Source organism: Lutjanus erythropterus, chromosome 16, assembly GCF_056507025.1.
Source record: "Lutjanus erythropterus isolate fLutEry1 chromosome 16, fLutEry1.hap2, whole genome shotgun sequence".
NCBI lineage: Eukaryota > Metazoa > Chordata > Actinopteri > Lutjaniformes > Lutjanidae > Lutjanus > Lutjanus erythropterus.
In genome coordinates this window covers 23,781,675-23,805,687 of record NC_139332.1, presented here as the reverse complement: position 1 = coordinate 23,805,687, position 24,013 = coordinate 23,781,675, and the positions used below count along the sequence as shown (strand labels likewise).

The 24,013-nt window shown below is 39.0% G+C and overlaps 1 protein-coding gene and 3 non-coding genes across 4 annotated transcripts; 3 read left to right on the top strand and 1 right to left on the bottom strand.

The window, feature by feature from the left end:
* Window positions 1-231: 231 nt before the first annotated feature.
* Window positions 232-23,538, bottom strand: cdcp1b (CUB domain containing protein 1b). Its single transcript, XM_084739288.1, has 14 exons — window positions 23,290-23,538; window positions 19,793-20,017; window positions 17,872-18,213; window positions 17,566-17,775; window positions 16,259-16,600; window positions 15,626-15,841; window positions 14,680-15,036; window positions 12,917-13,276; window positions 11,213-11,410; window positions 10,291-10,647; window positions 5,217-5,573; window positions 5,047-5,125; window positions 931-3,159; window positions 232-893 (listed from the first exon to the last, which is right to left on the bottom strand). Exons 1-13 carry the CDS (start codon window positions 23,342-23,344, stop codon window positions 2,655-2,657), a joined length of 3,603 nt encoding a protein of 1,200 aa, XP_084595414.1. The 5' UTR covers window positions 23,345-23,538; the 3' UTR covers window positions 232-893; window positions 931-2,654.
* On the top strand, window positions 6,709-6,781 carry trnam-cau (transfer RNA methionine (anticodon CAU)). The gene has a single exon. It is a non-coding gene; the product is annotated as a tRNA-Met (tRNA).
* Window positions 7,540-7,612, top strand: trnam-cau (transfer RNA methionine (anticodon CAU)). Its single transcript has one exon. It is a non-coding gene; the product is annotated as a tRNA-Met (tRNA).
* On the top strand, window positions 8,005-8,077 carry trnam-cau (transfer RNA methionine (anticodon CAU)). Its single transcript has one exon. It is a non-coding gene; the product is annotated as a tRNA-Met (tRNA).
* Window positions 23,539-24,013: the final 475 nt, after the last annotated feature.

Below are 24,013 nucleotides of genomic sequence, written 5' to 3'. Positions count from 1 at the left end.
GTAAGTTTTCATATGGATTAAACAACCATCATATAATGTTTGTAGGGTGATATTCTTATGTTTGGACAGGAGCAGGCTAGCTGTTTTCCCATCTACAGTGTTTGTGCTAATAAGTTAGCCAACAGCTTGTGATAGCGTTCATATTTAGCTACCGTACAAAGAGGATCTTCTTATCGAATGCTCAGCAAGAAAGTGAATAAGTGTGTTTTCCAAAGTCAAAAGGCTCAAAACTGAAAGACAAAAACAGAAATGCAGACTTTATTTAAACATTTAACACTTGCATCTGCAAGAAATGTGGTGCAACTATGTAAACCTGGCCTCCACATTTGTTGTTTCCAGTAAAAAAAACTTCTCCATGGTAAACACTGGCTTCTGCTCTGCAGCCTGAAGTCTTCCACACCCTCCCTCACACTGTTTTTCATGGCCAGAGTTCCTGTGGTTGAAATTGTTTTCACCATCCAGAGTTCAAAGGACGACTGTCTCAGCATAAGAGGGAAAATTAGGTGTGGTGGGCGTCATTACCTCAAGAAGTAAGTGGTTTCCGCACCAGACCAATTTCCTTGAATTTATTGCATAAAAAAAACTAAATTGTATTTACAGGTAAGGAAAAACAAATCTCTTAAAAAACAAACTAGTAAACAATATACATAAAAACACACTTAAACAAGAACCAGAGGTACTTGCACATTTTTTCATAGTCCCTGCTTCTGTGTCCGTGCCACATGGGCAGAGATTTAATAAAACTAAACAAATAAAAGAAAGAGAGAACATTCTTGTTGCTTTCTGGTTGAGAGTTAGATGAGAAGACTGGTTTCATTCATGTCAGTAAGCTACAGTCAGTGGGCTGTTAGTTTAGCTTAGCCTAGCTTAGCACAAAGGCTATGAGGAAACAGCTAGCCTGGCTCTGTCCAAAGATCATAATTCACCTACCAGCACCTCTAAAACTAACTAATCTAATTTGTTTAATCTATATAAAACTAAAAGAACAAATTAAAGTTTAACAGCGTTATGTGCTGGACTACTTCTTGGCTGGAAGCAGTGACAGCTAGACTTCAGGAAATCACTGTGTGCATTAAACAGGTATTATGGGTTAATTTGTGAGCTTTAGAGGTGCTGGTAAGTGGATTTTGTTACCTGTGGATAGAGCAGGCTAGCGGTTTCCGCTTGTGTTCAGTCTTTATGCTATGCTAAGCTAACCAGATACTGGCTGTAGCCTTGAGCTACCTTCGCATGATAAAAAAAAATCTGCTCTTGGCTCACTGCAGGATCGGGATTAGAGACTTGCAGATGCAAAGTGCATCATCGTAACTTATAGTGTCTGCCTGGCATACAAACAGCTAAGCTAACTTTACCATTGGCTTTAGTGAAGTTTGTTAACTATATGCATATTCACAAATCTCGTAGCCCTATTTTGCCACGCATTAGTTTTACTGCCGAGATTGTGGTATGTTTCTCATGCTGTGTTACAGAGTTTGGGGAACTTGAAAAAAAACAGCATTTTTCAAAGTTGGAATAATTTGAACTTTTGAGCTTTGGTGGCCATTTCAAATGGCGAGCCACACCAAGAGCAGCACCCACTGCTCTCACCATAAGAAAACAATGGCACAGGCAGCACAGAGCAGTGATACCACTGACAATGTGTGGGCACGTTTGTGTTTACTGAACAGATATGAGAATAAAACTGATCTTCTCATTTAATTCTAGGCAAGAAAGTGGCTTCCTTTAAAGGGATAGTTCAAGGTGGGATTGTATAAGGTACTTATCGATAGTCAGTGTATTATCTAAAGTAGATGGCGGTCAACAAGCCCCCAGTTTGGAGAAGCATAAACTCTCTTTGGAATTACCCACTCTGGAATTAAGAGACATGTTTGTTTCCTGTTTGAGTTGGACAGAAGCATTTAATGTATAGCTGTGGACAGGGTCAACAAAAAACATTTTAGCCACCTAAAAAAAAAAAAAATCTAAATCCGTTTAAGTGTATGCTGTCTTTAGAATACTATCACCGCTTTACCTTACCATCAGTCAGCCTTTCTGACTAGAAACTGCAGTTATACAAGTCAAATATCGCAGTCTCTTGCTAAACCAGACTCCTTGTGCTAACAGCAATTTTATCATACACAAACTAACCGACTGAAGCAATGGTAGACCAGTTGTGAAAAGTAAAATGACTGATTTTGCCAATGGAATCTGGTTGATTTGGCTTATAGAATGGTGGTTTCAGAAAAGGCTGTCTGACAGCAAGTTAAAGTGGTGACATGCTAAATATAGCATACACTTAAACTGATATTGATTATTTTAGATGGCTAAAACGTTTTGTTACTGATCCTGCCCTGCTTCTCCAGACTGGGGGTGTGCTGACCAGCATCTACTGTAGAATATACACTGACTATGGATAAGTACCTTAAATAAACCCACTTCAAATACTCCAAACTAACCCTTTAAGGAAGAGGATCACAGCATCTTCTCTTGAGGCTTTAGAAATGACTGAGTTCTGACAAAGATGACACACACATCATATTCAGAAACTCATCAAACTCAGAGTCCCTGAGTGTGATCGAGGCACAGAAGTTCCCATCAGTACCGTCTAGAGTTACACTGTGCTGTAACGAGACTTTAGTAACAGCGGTCCATCGCGCAGGTTCAGTCCTGACACACTACAAGGACTCCTCTGTTAACGGCGGCTCTGGTTCCAGGTCGGCACCGGAGAGCCGGATCGTGTTTATATCGCCCGTGCTCTTGAATGTGTACAGCTCATTGTCCACCATCCTGCTGTCCTGGAAGCCGAGGCTGTCCTGCCGGTTAATAGGAGTGCGCGGACGGGGTGGGAGGAAAGACTCGGACGGGTCCAGGAACGTTTTGTACTGGTCCGTCTCAGGCTCGTGGTCCGGCTCTCTGATTACAGGCAACTCTCCATCAGTGGGGCCTGTGAACGTTTGATAGGAGTCCACCTGCATCCCTTTGTACTGGTCCTGAACGCTGCCGGAGTAGCTGGAGTCACCCAGCAGGTGGCCGTACACCATCGTCTCATCGATGGAGTCGTAGACGTGGGATTCATTGTCAGACCGACTTTTGACAAAGTGCCTGTCGCCCGGGCGGAAGATGTTCCCTTTGCCGATGTAGATGGATGACTCCTTGTTCATCTTGTCCTTTTTCTTTTTCCTGTTTGAAAAGATGAAGGCAGAGAGTCAAGAAAAGCAGCCATTTACGGATCAATATTACAGAATATCGACAAATAAAAATCACCAAACTAATTCAACGACTCCAAAACATGGCACTTTAACCAACCTGCACAGAAAACAGCGCTCATGTTCATCAAACTCTTAAAAATCACACTTAAATATGAAGTCAGACAAAAATAGAAAAATAGTCAAACAGGTTTGCAAATTTTGTGACTGATTAATTATTAATAATCAATAAGAGATTTTTAGATTTTTGTTTTATATTATAATACATTTTATTGGCTAAATTCTTAACAATGATTAATCATGAGTCATCGTCGTCAAAAATCTAACAAAATAATACATCAATAAATAATATTGTTGGTTAAAAGATATGACATTAAGTTTAAAAATAATATATATTTTTTTATTATATTTTCATTTGACTTGCAATCACTTAGTTAGAAAAAAGCAAAAAGCTTTTTTTTTCAATTTATGTTTCATTATCTAATTTTATTTAAGCGCTGTGATTTTTTTTTAAAACAAACATTATATAAGTTGGCTATTATTTAACTGACAATATAATTTATGTATTCAGTTTTATTATTTATTTTATCAGTTATTATTTAACAATCTTTTGCAACATTTTGTCACTTTCAGAACTCCACACTTAGGAGCCAGTACAGAGGTCTGAAAAAGTTCAAGCAACTTACTTACAGGAAAATTCAAACAGGCTTCGCTCAACATCTGCCATATTGTTACCATTTATTTTAACTCAGTGGTGTATAAGTGTATAAATAGGGATGGAAACTGTCTGAAAAGGAAACCAAATGGGAGCAGAGAGGAAAATTCTGCAGCTCATAGACGAGGTTCAACAGCATCAACAACTGAATTACTCAGATAATATATTATTCATCCTGATCCTCCCACAGAAGGCGTGTGCTCTCAGCTGCATACTGCAGCCATTTATCATCTACTCTTAACCAAATGAAAAAAAAAAACCCTGAAACCTTTTTTTAATTTAAGAGGAGGTCACAAGAAATTTGATAAATAGCTTTTAATCTTAAGTTTGGATGACAGTGTTTCGTTTCATTTAAAGTGGAAACAGACAACTTTCCAGCTCTCCTCCCAGCGTTTCAAAGTGGTATTATTGTTTGTGTCCCTGTTGAAAAGGTAACCCTGGGAGGATGAGGGGGTCCAGGCTGTTTTGTTCATGTTCTGTATTCATTCTAGGACATGAGGACTATTTCTTTCTTTAACAACTGATGAGTAGTCCTCCTCACTGGTGTTGTGAACAGCGTCTGTTTATTTGGATGCCATGTATGATGACAGGACTCTTCACAACAAAAAAAAAACCAAACTGAAACACAAAGGTAACGCTGGGTCGCCTTCTGTTTCCTCGGAGCTCAGCTCCACAGACAAATGATCAAACAAGACTTTGGAAATACGAGGGTAGAACGAATTCTGTTCACTGAAGAGGTAAATTGAAATGGTGAAAAATTTATATTGAATCTGGGACCAAACAAAAGCTGTTGTGTGCAATGATTTGCATTGCATAGTAATAACATAGTTTGAGTAACAATGTTTCTCACAAACAAGTAAGTTCAGTTCATTAATTTTGAGACGTAATTTTCCCAGGAAAAACTGAGCCTGGCGGCAGAAGATGGAAGTGGAGCTTATAGAGAACCAATTTAAACACAAATAATTCCTTTATTCTAGAGCTGCAATAATTAATCGATTAAATAATTGATTATTAAACTATTTTAATAATGGATTAATCAGTTTGTGTCATGTTTTTAAGAAAAAAAGTAAAAATGCTCTAATCTCACGCTTAACCGTTTGATAAATACAGGTCCAGATGTTAAAGTTTTGCTGCAGATGTACTCACTTTATGATGAGTACTATAGCCAGCACTGCGGCTATAAGCACAAGAGCTCCTATTATCCCGAGGATGATGGCCAGGAGCTCTGTGGAGACAAGACGAAGACATGGAAGAGTTAAGTCCTCTGACTTTAAGTCATTTATGATATGGATTTTAAATGAGACCTGCTTGCTTACTGTTGTTCTTCTGCAGAACAATTTCGGCCACTGCACCAAACTGTCCCTCCTCTGGTACACAGTTGGACATGTTGAGATAGAAACTCTGCGGAACCAGCAGCTTGTCATCGGCCTTCTCGTCCTCCCTGCGGCTCATGATCTCCTCCTCGTCCCCCAGCATCTTCACCTTGATGGCGGTGTGTCTGTCAAGGCATTTGGGCTGCGTGATGTTGACAAACTGCATGGCTGCCGCGTACTGGCTCGGCAGAGAGACGATCCAGGACACGGTGGAAGACTGCCTCATACCCTCAGGCCAGTTAGGGGTGGCCAGCAGAGCTGGGGACGAAATCTTTGGACTGACTCTGTAAATAATGGTCTCTGAAAGGGGATGGAAATAATGTTGAGGGTCAGTACTTTATCCTGTGGATGACTGATTTCTGCTGGTCTACAAGTTTAACAAGTGTCTCTAGTATTTGTGGTACCATAGTGCCCCTGTGTGGAATTTAAAAGTAAAGTGAAAGTGCTTTATTAGACCATAGCTGCAGTGAAGAATCACAGCATATAGCAGTATAACAAATATTAGGAGAATGCAGACACAGATCCTCTTTTATGTTCATCATCAACCAATCTGCTGATTATTTTTCTATTAACCGGTTAATTGTTTGGTCAATAAAATACCAGAAACAGTTAAAATTAGAATTTCCAAGAACCCAAGGTGACATCAAAATATCTTGTTTATAACACCAGCAGGTATTGAATCATAGGGCAAATATGCACATTCAAGGCACAGAGACCAATCATTTTCTGGTATTTTCGCTTTAAAATGGCAATTAATAGACTGGATGTTTTGTACATTTTACTGTTTTGTTGCAGCAGCCTCTATAATTGTTTTCATCTGTCTTATCCACAGTGTCTCTTCATCTTCTTCTTTTGTTACTTATTTCCTACATAACCCAGAATGCATGTCAACAAAACATAAAACATGTCTAAACTTGTTGTATTCAGTGATTTATGAAGCATAGGGTAAGACCACAGAAGAACAGACAGTTAATAATGTTAGTCAATCCAGTTAAGTTACATTTTTGTGGTTGAACTGCAGGTAGTACTACAACCCTAATTTCAAAAAAAAGTTGGGAACACTGTTCCAAACATAAATAAAACCCAATGTGTTATGTTGCTAATCCTTTCTGACATGTTCAAAACAGTACAAAGACAATTTACTTAATGTATAATCAATCAACTTCACTGATTTTTGTAAATATTTGCTCATCCTGAATTTGATTCCTGCAACATGTTTTAGAAAAGTTGAGACTGGGGCAACAGAAGACTGGGAAAGTCGTGGACCATTCCAACATTCTGAAATCAGCACAGATCATTTTATTTTATAGCTTTAGAATTTTCGATAATATCAAACGTATTGTGTTTTTAAACATGCAGTATGAAAAAAAACATACTTTGATACTTTTGACACCCGTGATAACTAGTCTCTCGATCAAAATGTGCTGCTTTTCATGCCTCGTTGGCGCAGTAGGCAGCGCGTCAGTCTCATAATCTGAAGGTCGTGAGTTCGAGCCTCACACGGGGCAGTTCTTTTAAAGTTAGACAACACAACTTAATGATGGAGACAGGTGGTACATACTGTTAAACACAGGGTGCCAATAGATTTGCATAAAAATGAAAAACAAAGTTGATGTCGCAGAATCAAGTGGACGTTGTTTTAGCTTTGTTTTGTCAAATTGTGTTTCTGAGGTCAAGAATGAACCATCAAGTTGAATGATTGCTGCTTATCTATTAATATGCACATTAATGCCATGTTTCCACTGCAGGAACTTTTCTCAGGGACTAGGAACCATTGGAGCAACTCCATGCGTTTCTACCACAGACACCAGAGTCTAAATTAGTTCCAGGGACAAAATTTTACCCCCTAAAAAGTCCCTGGTCAGAGGGTAGAACTTTCTAAAAGTACGGGAATTTTGGGGGTGGAGCCTACAGCCACAAACCAAAGAGTTACAGAAGAAAGCATGCAGCGGACAGACCAACAGTGAAATCCAGGCCTTACTGGACATTTCTGTTGAAGACTAAATGGGAAGTGAAACGATGACCTTCAGTGATTGATGATCATCAGTAATGTATAGTTCCTTTTTCATATGTCAGTAGACTAGTATGCATAATTGTCACGGGCCATTAGACAACGGTGGCTCCAGGATGAAGGAAAATTTTAGTTCTTTTAAAGGTCCAGGTACTTTGAGTGGAAACGCGACTTAAGTAGACATTTCAAAGAATCAAGTTACTTCACAGTTCCAACTGTGACAACTCTTTGCAATCACCATATGCATCTTTTCATGCCTCGTTGGCGCAGTAGGCAGCGCGTCAGTCTCATAATCTGAAGGTCGTGAGTTCAAGCCTCACACGGGGCAGTTCTTTTAAAAGTTTGAGAATGACCAGTGGGACACACGGTGCATACTGATAGTGCCATAAAAATTACAAACATACAGCTAATGCCAAAGTCCAGTGTCTTTCCTGCTCATCCTTGTTCGTTTTACGCTATCCAGCGTAAATCTGACATCACACCTCACATTTAACACTAACTAAACTGACTACCACATGCACTTTACTGTTATTTCTTTATTTTAGCTGCATTCTTAGTCTTGCATTTCCTTCAGCCTGTGCTCCCCCTTTTTTCTCATGGCTTTAGTGCTGGGTTATGACACAAAGCATCTAAGGTTGATCTTAGCCTTTGTCTGAATACGTTGGTGTGCAGAGTCATTGTTGTGACAACTAGTCTCAATCACAAAACACAACTTTTCATGCCTCGTTGGCGCAGTTGGCAGCGCGTCAGTCTCATAATCTGAAGGCCGTGAGTTCGAGCCTCACACGGGGCAGTTGTTTTAGAGTCAGATGACAACACAATGGGCATGATGCATGTACCCCTTTGTCATACACATGTGCAGGCTAAGCTTGACTCGGTTTGACTCTGCACGTCAACCCACAGCAGGGATTTCCATCTCTATTACAACAAGAGCGACTCGCATGAAGGTATGTCTTTTACCTGATGGCGAGCCGAGAAATGGTGGATAATCACTTAATTTCCAATTAATTTTTCACAATAAAGCCCCTCATTATTTTGTTATTGAAAAGCTTTAATTATGAAGTAACAAAATCAGGAAGTGTTGAGTTTTCATCAGCAGTAACTTAACAACACTCCTATGCGGCTGAAAGCACAAATTAAACAGTAAAATAAAGCGAAAGAGAAACTAAACTTCAAACCACAGAGATTCAGTTAGAAACTATAAAAGTACTGAGATCTGGACACGCAGAGACTTTCAAAAACAACTCTCTCTGCTCTCCTGGACATATGAGTTGAGTCTCAACAAACACTTGTTTGAGAGGGAGAAGGGGCTTGTCACAGGTTGGCCACAGTCAACGAGATGACACCACAGCACGCTTGGAGGTGGGTCAGGATTATTTTGGCCCCGTTCTGGATATGTTCTAGCACGGACGCAACTTGGAACAGCTCGGCACATTGTAAGAGGTAATAAAAATGCAAATCAGTGCACCATGGTTTGGCAAGTGTCAATGGAAAAGCCTCAATGACACACAATGTTAAGTACATAGTGCCAATAGATATTTGCGTAGTGCTGCAGTCACACATGCACAAATTTGTCTTTGCTTCGCATGGATTCAACTTTGGTGAACTTTGACTGGCAAACCAATAGCAAAGGTGTGTGTGTGTGTGTGTGTGTGTGGGGCCATGTCCTAAAAATGAAAAACATCCAGTTGATGCCAAAAGAAAAAAAATCACAGAAGAAGAAAACCTCACACTCATCTATGAGCACAAGTTCACCACTGACTACCACATGCAAACATTTCCCTGTTTTCCACAGATGAGTTACAGCAGCTGTTGATACTTTTGCCACTGTACAATCAGAGCACTTGTTTCTTTAATGTCCCCAAATGAATTCCATTCAAAGGCATTCACAGCAGTCATTTCAACTTGTCATAGCAGGAAAGCACAGATGACACTAATCACATTAGTGATGGTTCTGTTCCAGTAATTACTGCAATACAATTCAGCCAATGATAATGTTGTTCACAGCACCTGTGTTTGACAGGTCAAAATGCCTGTAACACTCCATATTTTAATTCCCTGGTCATGTGCAAACGACTGCCATCCACTTTAGATCATCCTGAAATTTACTCAAATTGATTACAATTTGTTAAAATCTGTCAGAACTATTGGTTGAACAAAATAATATGGTCTTTGGTGGGGATGCACAATATTATCAGCAGGTAAAAGCTTTAAAATGACATATCTGAATCAGCTCGAAATGCCAGCATTTCTACCAATAAGATAACACTCGAATTATGAGCATGAGACACGAGTATCTCTGCGGTGTGGAGGTGTTTTGAAGTGTCAAACGGATATCAAAGCTGGGAGGGCCAAATCACATTCTTTCAACACAACAAATTTAATTTGCAATCTTAACAGTCGTGAACCTGATCATTACAAGGAATTTGTGAAGAACAAAGAGGATAAAAGTAATTATTTTATTTGAGTGGCATAATTTTTTAATCTCAAAAACCACTGTATTTTACTTTGAAAAGCATGTATCTTATTTTGAAAAGCAATGTAGCTTGTTTTGAAAAGCACTGTATTTTAATTTGAAAAACATTGAATTTTATTTTGAAAACCAGTGTGCTTTACTTTGAAAACCACTGTATGTTGCTTTGAAAAGCATTGCATTTTATTTTGAAAACCATTGCATTTTACTTTGAAAAGCACTTTACTTCATTTTGAAATATTGTATTCTATGTCTGCATCTGCCAGTGGGCCATCATGATAAAACTAGGCACAATATAATGTTCATTTCAGAGGAGCCTTGATAATGAAGATATCTACATATATTGATATCGACCATCGGCCAAAATTAGTTGGAAAATATCGGATATTGGCAGAAATCCAATATTGTGCATCCATAGTCCTTGGGAAGACATTATGGCCATTTTTCACAATTTTTTGACAAAGTGATAAATTGATGAACAGAGAAATTAACCAGCAGATGAATGATCAGCCGCAGCTTGCAGTAAATCTTACCTGGAATCTCCTCACTGAAGCTGACATTAAGAAAAGGCCCTCTGCTCTTGCTGAAGTCCCGGTCTGAGGCCGTCACAGAGACGTTAGCGTGCACCTGAATCATCTTGATGACTCCGTTAGAGCAGAAATCTCCAATAGAAACCCCGTCGCCCTCTGCCACATGCAGAAGGGCAGACTTATTACACTCCTGGCCAGGCAGCGATTGGCGAAGACTCCCTGTGGGAGACGTCAGATCCACCGTCCCGTCCAGAGGGATGTTGATGTTCCAGGTGAAGCTGTGGAGGGGCATCGGCAGACAGGAGGCCAGTTTGGGCACCGTGAGGAGAGTCCCAGAGCATGACGCCACATTTTGGCACCCTGTTATTAAAATGCATAGAATGAGACTGAGTCTGACATTTTTGAAATATGTCCATCACTTACTTGCCACAAGTTAGACAAGAACAGAGTATGAATCTTCTCATCTAACTTGCAACAAGAAAGCTAATTTTCTGTCCCAAAAATATCAAACTAATGAACAAGATGAATTTTTGAGGTCCAGTCAAACCATTTTAACAGACTTGGGTGAACGATTCATTACCTCTGACAAGGAGGTGAGGTTTTTGGTTTGGTTTGTTTGTCAGTTTGTCTGCAGGATTATGGAAAAAGTACTGGTCTGACTTGGATGAAACCTGGCAGAGGGATGTAGTATGGACCAAAGAAAAACTTTTGAGCAGACCTGAATCGGGCAGATATTAAATAAATTATTTTTCACAATGCTATGCTTTTAAAGTTATGGCCTGCTCATTAAGAGAAATTTGTAATTCAGTGTCCTAACTATAACCATAACTATCCTTAAAGAGTTAAACAGACTTTATACTTTGTCTAAAATGATTGTAGCTTTGTTGTTTTCATTCACGGACATGCAAAAATAAAATCATCTTACCAATAGCTTTACTGGCAGTCAGACGCACATCTTCATTCGGACAGTCGAGGAAAGAGAGGCTGGCTTTTGTTCCTGCAGCCACGTTTATCTTCTTTTCGACCTTTGAGTCGATGCTCATCTCGCAATAAGGATCAGAGCCCACTTTCTCTATCTGCAGGGACACTCCCTGGTGTTTGGTTAGATCCACTGAACACAGGACTGTGAGGGAAACATAGAAAGACAATGTTTTAGTGTATTATCTCAAATACTGTGAAAACAAAACTGTGGTGGTGCCCTGGTAGCTCAGATGGTAGAGTGCATGCCCTTTATATAGAGGCTACAAACGTGGCCCTTTGCTGCATGTCCCGCCTCCATTTCCTGTCTGTGTCAAACTGTCCTATCAAAAAATAAAAGCTAAAAGCCCCAAAAATAATCTAAAAACAAAACTGTGGTATTTCTTTTTGTCATAAAACTACAGTCATTATAATTTTGTATCCAAGAAAAACTCTTATCTGAGCCCAATTCTGATCTAAAAGTCCAAATTTTGGTTTTATGTATGTAAAGTCATGCACATTTGAACTTATAGTCCCCAGTTTGTGCTTCACATGTATTACCATTACATTCAGGTCAAAGAGATATGCATTGGATTTTCCAAAAAGTGTAAAGACGGAGATCTTTGAAAAGCCCAGAAAGCTGTCAGATCCTTCAAGACTTTTCTAACCATTTGGATGGAAAAATATCCTGCTGCATGGAAAAAAAAAACTTGTTTCTCAAACTGTGCCTGTTTTTTCCAATCAAGATCAACAGATAATGACGCATGTCCTTGCTCTTTTTTTGTAAAACACAAGCAAATTCTTAATGCAAATATTAAATACTGAGAGGTAATATCAATATACATTCAAATAACTCATCAAAGTTTTGGTTCAAGTTGTAAAAACTGAGCAAGAACTTTTTTTTTTCAGGAAACAAGAGCACCAGACAGATTTTTTTGTTGTTCAAAGCTCAGTGGGTAATTATTTTTTAAGAAAATCGAATGCTTAGCTCCACAAGGTACAAACTGGGGCAAAGACTCACACAACTTCTACATTTTTACAAATTTCTTAACATGCTTGCTGTTACGACTCCTACCTCACGGTGGAAAAGGGAACGGAACATGAACCAGTTGTAAGTGGTAAAAGGAAAGTTATTTATTTTCACAAGGCTGGGAAATTGACAATCAATAAAAAAAAAAAGAGGGAGGAAAACCCACAAAGGAGACGGGGTGCTGCTCGACACAATGAAAGAAATATAACCAAAAGAGGACTCACAAAAGGAGAGCTAATCACTATCTAAAGTTAATCAATAACAACGAAGGTAAAACAAAGGCCGGATAGAGCAGGAGCGGGTAGCTGAGGATGTTCAGTTGGTGTTTGTTTACCTACCTTTCCTCCCGGGACTAAAAACAAACCTAACTACTGATAACACACGAGCTGCACTGTGTTACTCCTGTCTGATTAGTTCTCTTGTGCATTAGTATTTAAATGTCAGCATTTTAAAAAGCCGATAAATTTCTAGTTAGAGTTATCAGTAAAACTAAAATTAGCCTGCTTTGGTCTGTATAAACTGGAAAACAGTGGTTGATGAAAGTGGGAAAAGTGACCCTTAGGACAAGAATCAAATCTGAAGTTTTGACAGAAGTGAGATTAATCAACCCTCCCAGCTTTTAACACCGTTTAAACACCGTACCTGGATGTCCACTCCTCATCACAGAGACTTTGTACTTCAACGAGAGTCCTTTCAGCGTCCTGTTGGTTTGGCAGTTCTTCAGCACCATGTTGAAGTTGCCCTGCTGATGCTCCGGCTGAGGATCCGTCAGAGTCAGTCTGACCTCCTTCTTGCCCTCTTTGTTGTACTCCACCTCCGTTTCATTGACGAGGCACTCCGGAGCTGTGTGGTCGATGAAATGCATCGTGTAGTTGTGCATGCCGGGCACCGTGAAGTCCCACTGCATCTGCTCGTTATCAGGGAAGTCACCGGGATAGTTGGCTGTGATGAACTCTGTGTCTGACACACCTCGTGGGAGGTTGACTTTCACTGTGGCCGCCACTGGAGAGAAACAACGAGAGAATAGTGTGGTTTGAAACGTGCAAAGGAAGACATCTCTTTCCCTTTAAAGAGAAACTTATTTTTCAGCCAAGGTTGGGTTGTAACAGCAAGAATGATTTTTTACCCCTCATTAAATCATGATTTAACTTTAAAGCACATTGCACAAAAACATTTAAACTAGTGATAAGATTAAATTTAAACTCCAAACCTAGATTAAATTTTTTAAATAGCTGCCTTTTTGAGATGGACTGAGCAAAATAATTCTCTGCTGTGCCATCATGAGTAAGCTAAGTAGGCTAGTGAATTGTTTAACTAGCAAGCAAACAAAGTAAAGTTTTTTTCTTTAAATAGCTAGCAAACAATATAACTTTTTATTGACTTTTTTACTAGCTTGCAAACAACAGCTGTGTAACGTTTTTTCTCTTGTAGATGGCAAAAAATATAATTTTTAAAAAACTTTTTAGCTAGCTATCAAACAATATAACTTAAAAAAAACTTTTTATATAGCTGGCAAAAAATATAACATTTAGGTAACTTTTCTTCTGGCACAGAATTGCAACAATTTGTTAAGGATTACAGAGCCGCTGAAAGTTGATGGTTTTCAATCATTTTTTATACTTACGAGGTACCAACAGCTCTTGAATTTGTTTATTTATTTATTTATTTTAATTTCAGCAAGCAAGCGTCTCCAAACTGATTAAACTAATTCTGATTTACATCACTAAAGCTGGATTTATGAAACCAAGATAAACTATTAATTGTGTAACAGAGCTCTGCTTAATTTACTACTTAACTTAAAAAGCTCAACCTCTGAGTTGAGCAAATCTTAGAATGGGTTGCACCAACAAAGATTAAGATTAATTAAGTTAATACTTTAAAGTGACTAATGCCGACAACAATTTTTGAAGTTGGCTGTTGCAGCCGTCAGCCGCGAAATGTAATGGATCCTAATGTGGACACCTGTGTCTGTAGCACGTCCACTAAAAGTGCTTGTTTTGCCACTGAAAGGCTCAGATTGTTATTCTAAGAGTGTTAAAACATTATGGAAAGGATCCGTACAGAGATAGACCTTTTTTTGTTAATGGGTAGGATCCTTTCTCTTTAACCACAAACAGCTGTTTTATCGCTCTCCTCAAAGCCGACAGACTCCACTTACAGAAACAGTAACACAGAAACACACTTCATTCAAACTGGACATAAACAAAATATCATTTAGTCTGCAAATGCATTTGTTAAAGGACATTATAACAGAATTATTGAATAAATTACTATATTAGACTGTTTAAGTTTTTTTAAAATACTGTACTACTGTCTTGGTCTGTGATATTTAATATGTAGCAGTGACTTCTAGTCCGATGTGCGATGGTTTGGTGTGACAGAGAAATAAAAATTAACTAACTTACTGTTGGTCTTAGGCCCCACAGTGAGTTTGTAGTCAACAGGATCCAGCTTCCTGTCCCCAGGCACCTGTAGAGACACACGGCCCCTGTAGCGAGCCATAACGGTGGTCACAGTTCCTCCTTTGCAAAAGGTGCCAATGGTTGTTGGCCCTGAGCGCAGATATATAAGAAAAGAGTACGTGTGCTCATCTGGACAGGTCTCCTCATTGGGAATCTGTCGCATTCCCGGTTCCGGGAAGTCCAGCTGGAAGGCCCGACTGGATTTAACTTTCAGATACCAGATGAAGGTCCGATTGAAGTCTGGGAACAGCGAGGACTCGGCCTGAACGATGTCACCTGAGCAGGACACCTCTGTGCAGTCTGGAATTTGTAGAGAGCAGCAGATAAGTGATTACGATTTAGTTTTAGAGTTTCTGTTGACAAGCAAAACAATAAGTCTTTGAACTTGAACTAAAAAATGAAAGTTAAAGAGTTTTATGACAAAAAAAGACAGAAGGTAGGAACATGACAAGATGTCTCCTTCATATGTTGGTTTTGACTTACATGTTTGCTTGATTAACCTGTTCTTTTATTTGCTCCTTGTCAAAAATGTACTTAAACTTTTGTTTTTCTGGTTGGTCAATGAAAGGATTTTAAGGGTACAGTATATTACAGACTTGTAGTACTGTTTGGAAGTGATTTTTGCATCAAATCTTGGGATTGTAGCCATCCTTGGTATTCAGTAATACCAACTAATAGGTATTCTTTCATTTCTGAATACTAGCTCAGCTGTTAGATATTACATTAAACACATCATGAACACACAAACTAAAATTTACTAAGAGATCAGTGGTTCACAGTCTAAATATCGCGGCCTTGTATGTTTTTAGCAGCCCCCCCAAAAAAAGAAAACTGAAGAAAAATATCAAAAACCATCAAGATCAGGTTCTTATTTTTGTGACCTTCGTACCAATATCTCTGGAGATCTCCACAGTGAAGACCTGCTGCGGCTGTGGACAGGTAAACTCCACTGAGGTGTTGGTGGGATCTCTCAACGTAAGAGATTTTGTGTTGCATTTCTGTTTGGGTGCCGTGTCCAGACACACGCTGCAGTCTGGCTCGTCTGTCATCCTTGTGATGGTAATAGTAGTGTCAGGCTCAGGCATCACCAACATCATTCTGCCACCTAAAGACAGACATCGTATACAGATGATCATTTTTACATCATTATTCTCATTTTCATTGAAATACACATTAAAATGATTATGGTGTTATGTTTTTTTTGAGGGATCTGTCCTAAACAAAGATGTTTACTGAAGTGCAGAGAATGATGTGTTAGCCAGGACACCTCTGCAGCACCACAACATTTCATTTAAAATGGTATTTTGACACATATTTTGCCCTTATTTTACTTTACTGCGCATCCTGCGATTTGAGAATTGCAATAGATTATGTTGCAGTTTCAATAAAATTTCAATTAATTGTTCAGCCCCAATGCTAACACATTAAAGCAGCCCAGGAAAAGGACAACTCTGCAAACTTGTTTTTCTACTACTATTACTTGTTTCTCTGTGGAGTGTGAACAAACTGAAGGCAGACTTGCCTCTTGGTGCCGTTTTGACATTGAACACTGTTGAGTCCAGTTCTCCGTCTTTGGGGACGTCTACAGTCACAGTCGTCGCTTGGAGCAGCTCCAGATGAGACACTGTCCCGCCCTTGCAGTAGCTGTTAGCTTTGATCTTTCCGTCACTCTTAGTTGTACTCACGAGGTACTTGGGGCCATCTTGGCAAGTTTCTGCTCCTGTAATCTCCTTCAATCCATCAGGGAAGTCCAAATTCAACACAGTCCTCTCTGGTACACTGATGTCCCATGTTAGGGACCTTTCAAAGTCCTTGAAGAGGTCAAATTCTCCCGCAGCAGGAGTGCATGAGGTCTGCGTGCATTCTGAAGAGCAAAAATATAAATGATCAATGCTTTATACAGTTAACAGACATCTTTTTTCATTTTATTTATTTATTTATTTATTTTTTAACTGTTAAAAAAGCCTGATCAAAACATCATAATCATATTAATTATGCCGAAATATACACACAAATACATGATTACATGCAAAATTTTATTAATTAATGGTAATTAATCAGGACATAATATATTTAATTCATCTCTACATTTCTACAAATCCTAATTTGTTTAGGGCTGCAACAAGCCATTATTTCATTCATTTATTCATGCATTATCCATAACTGTAACCAGGGGGACTGAAGCTTATCCCAGCTGTCACTGGTTAATTATTTTCATTACTATTCATCTGTAGATTATTTTCTCGATTAATTGATTAGTTGCACGGTCCATAAAATGTCAGAAAATGTCAATCAATTTTTTCCAGAGTGCAAGATGACATCCTCAAATTTTTGTTTTTCTTTTCAAAACCTAAAAGATTTTTAGTTTGGTATCAAAGAGGAGTAAAGAAACCAGAAAATATTCACATTTGAGAAGCTAAAATCAGAGATTTTTTCTTAAAAAGTGACTCAAAACCATTATTCAATTCAAGTTTTGGTTATTTAAGCCTTTCTACATTTCTTCTTTGATCTACTTCTGTATTTCTGTTGTAGAAACGTAGGAATACAGAATAGTGTACAAATAAAAGACATTTACTAATTTCCAAAAATAATTACCAAGATTAATTTATTTTTTCATTACACCATTTATTTATTATAGCGCCTATTTATTTATTAATTTGTTCATTTAATATTTGTTCAGTATATGCATCCATTCATTTCTGTATTTATTTCAGCATTTAAGTTTCTATTCCTTTTTTTAATTGATGATAAATATTTTTTGTCTTCCATTCATTTATCACACAGTTAACCCTAAATTTTGCTGGTAAGAAAATTAAACACAGTTCTCACCTACTGTCGTCTTCATCTTAACTTTGTACACATCCTGAGGTTTCTGGCAGCTGAACTCCAGTGAGAGGTTTTTAACGTCTGTCAGGGTCTTTTCTGTTGGACTGCAGTCGGACCCATCAACAGAACAAACTTCACACTCCGGTTCCCCAGGATTACGGATGACGTCCACAGTCGTGCTGGAATTAACACTTACAACCATTGTTCGGCCCTCTAAAGAGGACAAAATGGACAAAGTGAGACATCAAATCAACAGTCTTATTAAAGGCTTTCTTAAAATAAAGAAATTTGTGTTCAATAATTTCTTACTTAATGGTCCAGCGGAGGCCAAGAACATCACAGATTCGACTGGAGCCTTTGGTTCAACTTGCAGAGACACAACGGCTTCGTTGGGCAGTTCGAAACGAGTCACAGAACCACCTTGACAATACTGAGTCGGGCCCTGTCCATTTGTTTTGGATGTGGCCACCGAATACTGTAATCCATTAGGGCAGGGGTCTGACGTCTCCTTCACTCCGTCTCCGAGGATGTCCAGACTCACAACGATTTTCTCAGGCGCCTTCAGCTCCCAGGTGAATGTTCTGGGAAACTCTGCCAGGACAGAGGGTTGAGTTTCTACTGTTTTCGGGATGCAGGCGTCGTTCGTGCACTCTGGAGTAAAAGTAAAGGCAAAAAAGAATAAATTTCAGCTCTCCTGCAAGTCTATTAATTACATTTTTATGTAAACTGAAACAGAGGAGAGCTACAGATTCAGGTGATAATTCTCTGCAGGTTCATTACCATGATTCAGACAATTCACATTTTGACAGATTCACATTGACGTGTGATTTTAAGAGCCTGTTTACAGCTGTTGTTACCATGGATCTTCAGTCAGCTGATCAGAAGTGAACAGCTCTGAGTACAGGTGTGAATGCACACAAGATGCACTGAGATCTGATCACCCAGACCACATTCAGAGGTGGTCTGAGATGCATGAGACCACATTCTTTCAGCAGTGTGTACACAGTGTTTCCTGAGCCTCATTGAGGGACTGCCTGTTCAACTGACGGTCTTTAAGTACAGACAAAACAGCTGTCTGATTTCCATTTGGTTCACTATCATGTAAATTACGTCTTTGAGATCTCTGACCTGACAAGATAAGCAGCAGTTTGTGAACACACTGTTTCTCTTAGCAGCTGTTTAAACAGTTTCAACTAATCTCACATTTACACTGCATTTATAAAAGAAGACAACATTTATTGTTGTTAAATATTTTACAAACACAGTAAGCAGTAACAAATATAGGCCAGACTTCCTTAAAAAAATCTCACAATTTTGTGATTTACTGAATCACAAGAAACTTTACGAAAAGCCATCTATGACGAATTCTTCATCATTTTTTTTATTTTTTTGTAAATACAGCATTAATTCAATACATCAAGTTGTTTCTTTCCTTGTAAAAAACAGTCAGACTTGCTGTATCTGTTGGCTACTCCTGACAAAAGTGTCTTGACGTTACCTGCTAACATTTAGCAGCTACTTGAAAACAGTTTCAACTGATTTCACACCAGATTTATGAAAAAAGACAGACTTTTATCAATGTTAACATGTCAGATTTTATAAGTACAGTAAACAGTAACTAATTTAGACTAAAGCGCTTTATCGCCAGAGGAGAAAGTCCTCAGACTTCCTTATAAGTTTTCACAATTTTGTTTGTTGTTGACTGGGAGAAACTTTATAAACTTAATGAAAAACTGTCTACAACAAAAAATAATATTTGGGTCTTCTTGTAAGTCCAGAAAATGTTATACAAACTATTCTAACTTCCTTTGTATAAAAAACATTGAGTCTCTTTGTCCCCGTGTGCGACCGGCGACTGTTGGGCAGCTGGTGGTGTTTATTTGCATATACAGCTGTAAAATGAGATCCGATCACAAATTTTAATGCCAGGTGTGACCTGACGTACTCAGAGCTGTCCACTTGTGACTGGATCACCAAAGGTGCCTGTTAATGTCAGGTGTAAAGAGGCTCTAAGAGTATTGATAGCAGCTGCTTTATGTAAAGAGTTGCCTTTCAGAATAAATCAGGATCATGACTGTAGTCATAAGGGGTCAAGGATTACTTTGATTTTGACATTTTCAGGGGGGTTCATAAGCAGTTTAACATAAAAAAAAATCTCTCACTCTTTATTGCTGACCTTTTCAGAGTAAAACTATACTTCATCCTGATTGGTTCCCCAAACAAAACTCACCAATGGTGCGAGTGATCACCACAGTATACGACTGTTCAATCGGCTGGGAGCAGTTGAACAGCAGTTTGACCTCCTCCTCGGGTACCAGAGACAGAGAGGAGGTGCAGGAGGTCTCCGTGTCGTTCACCCCGCTCACTCTACACACAGCACACTGATCCGCGGGCAGTTTGGTGGACACCGTCACCGTGGAGCCTTTGTCTGGTCGCACCACCGTCTGCAGGCACTCTGAGGGAACAGATCCGAGGCAGTTAGCTGCAAATACCCTCAAGATGTTAACTGTGATCAGTTGTCTGAAGCTGTGATCTTTGATAAGGTTAGGGAGAAAAGTAAAACAATGCAAAATGAGAGAAAGTATCATTACTGAGAGTATTATCCTGCTTTAAAGTGCTCATCAGCTGCTTGAGAGCGTGCTGAGACACATTCCCACTTGGGAGTCTTTAGATATTGCACAAACGTAGACTCTAACAAGCAACAACATTCATCCTCATGAAAATACATTTCACATTAACTGTATAATCATCAAATTTAGAGTTGAAACAGCTGATTAATTGTTAGGTGCACCGAGAGAAAATTAATCTGCCATGAGACAAGGTCACTCGGTACAGAGCAGATCTCCACCAGGCAACCCCAAAAACAATATCTGGATGCAACCTCTTTGTAATCACCAACTTTTTGATCAGTAACTGTAATTTAGTTACATATTTTTCTCAGTAATGGATACAATTACATTTATTTTGTAATTTAGTTGCATTTAACTAGTTACTGCTAATATCCCGTTAGACATTTCTGTGAAATTTTGTTGTGAAGTTTTGTGAGGTGACCTTTGATCACCAAAATCTAGCGCAAGTGCAAGTGGACGGTTGCGCCAAAGCTTCAGAAACTTCACAGCAGAGATAAATATTTGATAACCGCTAAATCATTTAATCAAGTTATTGAAGACATTTTCAGCTATACTAGCAGCAGGGCTCTGGGGATGGCAATGACGCTTGGCCGGTCACTAACTAACTGATACTTTCATTATCAATTAATCTGCCAAGTGTTTTCATGATTAATTGATTAATTGTTTGGTCTATTATCAAGTCAAAATCTACAAAACTAACGACACTCCCATCAGCCTCTGCTAAACTTTGTGTTTTGTCATAATTAGCAAATATTAGCATGTTAACACACTGCACAAACTATAACAAAATTACTTCTCTGTGAGCATGTTAGCATGCTGATGTTAGCATTTAGCTCAAAGCTCTGCTGTGTCTACTGTTATGCAGGACATGATGGGCATTAATTGAACAAATTATCGCATATTAATCCAAAATGAAACTGTCTCAGTGAAAAACTGCAGGGGTTGAATGATTGAGTCGAGTAGACTTTTATTTTGTGTACACCAGTGGTTCTCAAACTGAGGGGCAGCCCCCCCTCAAAGGGGTGTGTGGATGAAACTAAGTTAGTGAAACTATTTATGTCGGGGAAATGAACAAGTTTTCATGTGGCCTTTATTTCACCAAAAATCAATTTGGATCCCTTTTTATCAGTTGTTTCCCCTTTTAATATTAATGACTGATGAAAGACAGCGGGGTGGGGGGTCGTGAATCCTCTTTCAGCCTCTGAAGGGTGGGCATACCAGAGAAAGTCTGAGAACCACTGGTTTCCACTCAGCAGACCACTGCCCAGCTCTGCTGTATAACACTTAAGGTATCGAATCAACACCTCGGCAACATTTAGGCAACAAAAGGAACAAAGCTCACGCACAAACGGTCAGACAGTTTGCTGTTGACGCTTGAGCAAACAGAGCGGTTCCTGGCACACCTATCCACGTGTTGTGTAATGACAAACCAAAGCAAATTCATTGACTTTTCATTAGTCATCTGAGTCTCAACTAAAGAGAGGAACCAGTTCTTAAAAGCATGAGTAACTGCTGTTTCTGTGATATCTGACTCCTGTGTGGCTTCTCCTTTAGGGAAACATATGCAAACTTATCCTTTTACAAACTCAGATGATACTGTCACAGTTTCATCTGTAGTCTCATACATCAACATCTGAAAAGATAGATTTCTGCTTCGGTTTCACGTTTGTTCCTGTTTTTGCCCCAACTGTGCCCCACCGGACAGCTTGGACAACTAATCGAAATTTTAGCTGAATCACTAATGACGTTCTGCAATTTTCAAATCACAGGACGCCAGTATTTGTTAAAGGTGAAATGTGTTTCAAAGTGACTTTTTAAATTAAGTATTGTTGTGCTGCAGTGATGTCACTTTGTGCAGTTATGGTCACAGAGGGTTTGTGTGACAAAATACACAATAAACAAAGTTAAAGATTAATACAAATACAAGACAGTACAAATACAAATTTTACACCTGTCCTCTGTTCTGCTCTGTTGCTCCGAAACATCAATTCATAGCATCAATGTATTTAAAAATACCACCTCACTTGGCCACATATTGATCAACCATCTCTTATTCTAAATTAGAGATGGTTCTCCAGTTCCCGTCATTATATTTGTCTGAAATTTCAAATCGATCCAAAATGCACTTATGAAACCTTCCTCCAATAAATCTGGGCTCAAGACTACTTCCAATGCATTTATGCATTAAATCACACTGTTGTACGTATTTTACACAAACTTTGGTGAGTTTTCTTTCTGCAGTGACACAAAGATTTGAACGAAAACAGTCACTATTACGTTTTAAGTTGCACAAGTCCACACATAAGAAGAAACAAGGAATTCACAAGCTGAACTTGCAAGGACTTGAAGGCAACACAAGAGAAGAATACTGCAGCATTTGCATAAAATGTGGTCTAGAACACTTCTTGTGACAGTCAACGATGGGTGTGTCAGAGGGTTCAAACTGACATATTTCGAGGCAAAACATGAGTTTATATGATATTTTCCACAAACACTATAAAAGAATAATTGCACCACGCTGCTGATGACTTTTTTCCCAGGAAATGAAGCAGCACAGAGTTTAAATCGAGCAGATAAAACGCCCGCCAGATTCATAGCTCATCAGCAGATTGCTGGTCAATCATTAATGCTGCCATGATGAATTCATGCCTCCAGGAAGCTTCATAAACGCCTCATAAACCATTTGAAAATTGAGGTCTCGATGTCAGGGCTGAACTTTATTCCACTGAATGCGTGCTTCAGCCTTTTCGGTCCACTTTCAAGCCAATTACTCATACATGATGTTGACTTAATGTCCACATTATCTCTTAATTTGTTGACACGGAGCTTTAAACTCGGCTCAGTGCTTTTACCGGGCTGCATCTTTGCATTATTTCGAGCGCAGTCATCACAGTCACTCATCTCAGTGTTTGACCCAATTGGCACAAACTTTAAATGACGCCACAATTTAAAATAAGGGCGTTTTTGTGATCTTTTAACACATTTTCTAAACATCAGTCGATTAAAAGCGACGGAGTTAGAGGGGAATCATGCCAACAAAGCTTTACCAAACAATTAATGAGCATATGTTTCATGCTGAAAGAGATTATTATCCCACCTGATGAGTCGAAGACCGTCAGAAACAAAAGTCCCAACAGCGCGCAGAGCCGCATGTTCACTAAAAATAAGGATTCCCCTGTTCTTAAAAATGTAAAAAGTTTTAAAAAAGAAAATTAAAAGGCGTGCTGTTTCTCTCTCAAACACACAACTGCATTTTCATTCAGTTTCCAGCGACAGCGTTGACAGTCACTTCCTGCTCCGCTCTACCTGTGCGCAACGGCGCAGCGGAGGGCGTGGACCACAGGACAGGTAAGGTTACCTGTCGAGACTTGACGGGTGACGAGGAGGAGGAGCAGCAGCCAGCTCCTGCCGTTGTGCCCTTGAGCCGAAGCGGTGCGGAGCTCATACATGTAGTGGTGGACTTACGATAAGACACGAGTCCTTATGTGACTTCCCTCACTGTGTAGCACAATGGCTGCCCTATTTATACACAGCCAAACATGCCAAAGATTGTTGGCACCGCGCTGTGTATCCCCAAAATGAGGCAGAGCAAGGGTGTGTGGACCGCTGAAAGCAAAGTGTACTTTATGTTTGAATACCCAGAAATAACAGTATACAAGTTGGGAGGATCACTTTAAAAATGTAAATATAAAATATATTAGATGTATTAATTGTTTGTTCAGCTATTCCTTCCTTTGTTATGTGAACGCATTTTTTAGATTATACACATTTAGCATATTTAGCATAGCATGCTTTACTATACACTTAAACATAAATAAATA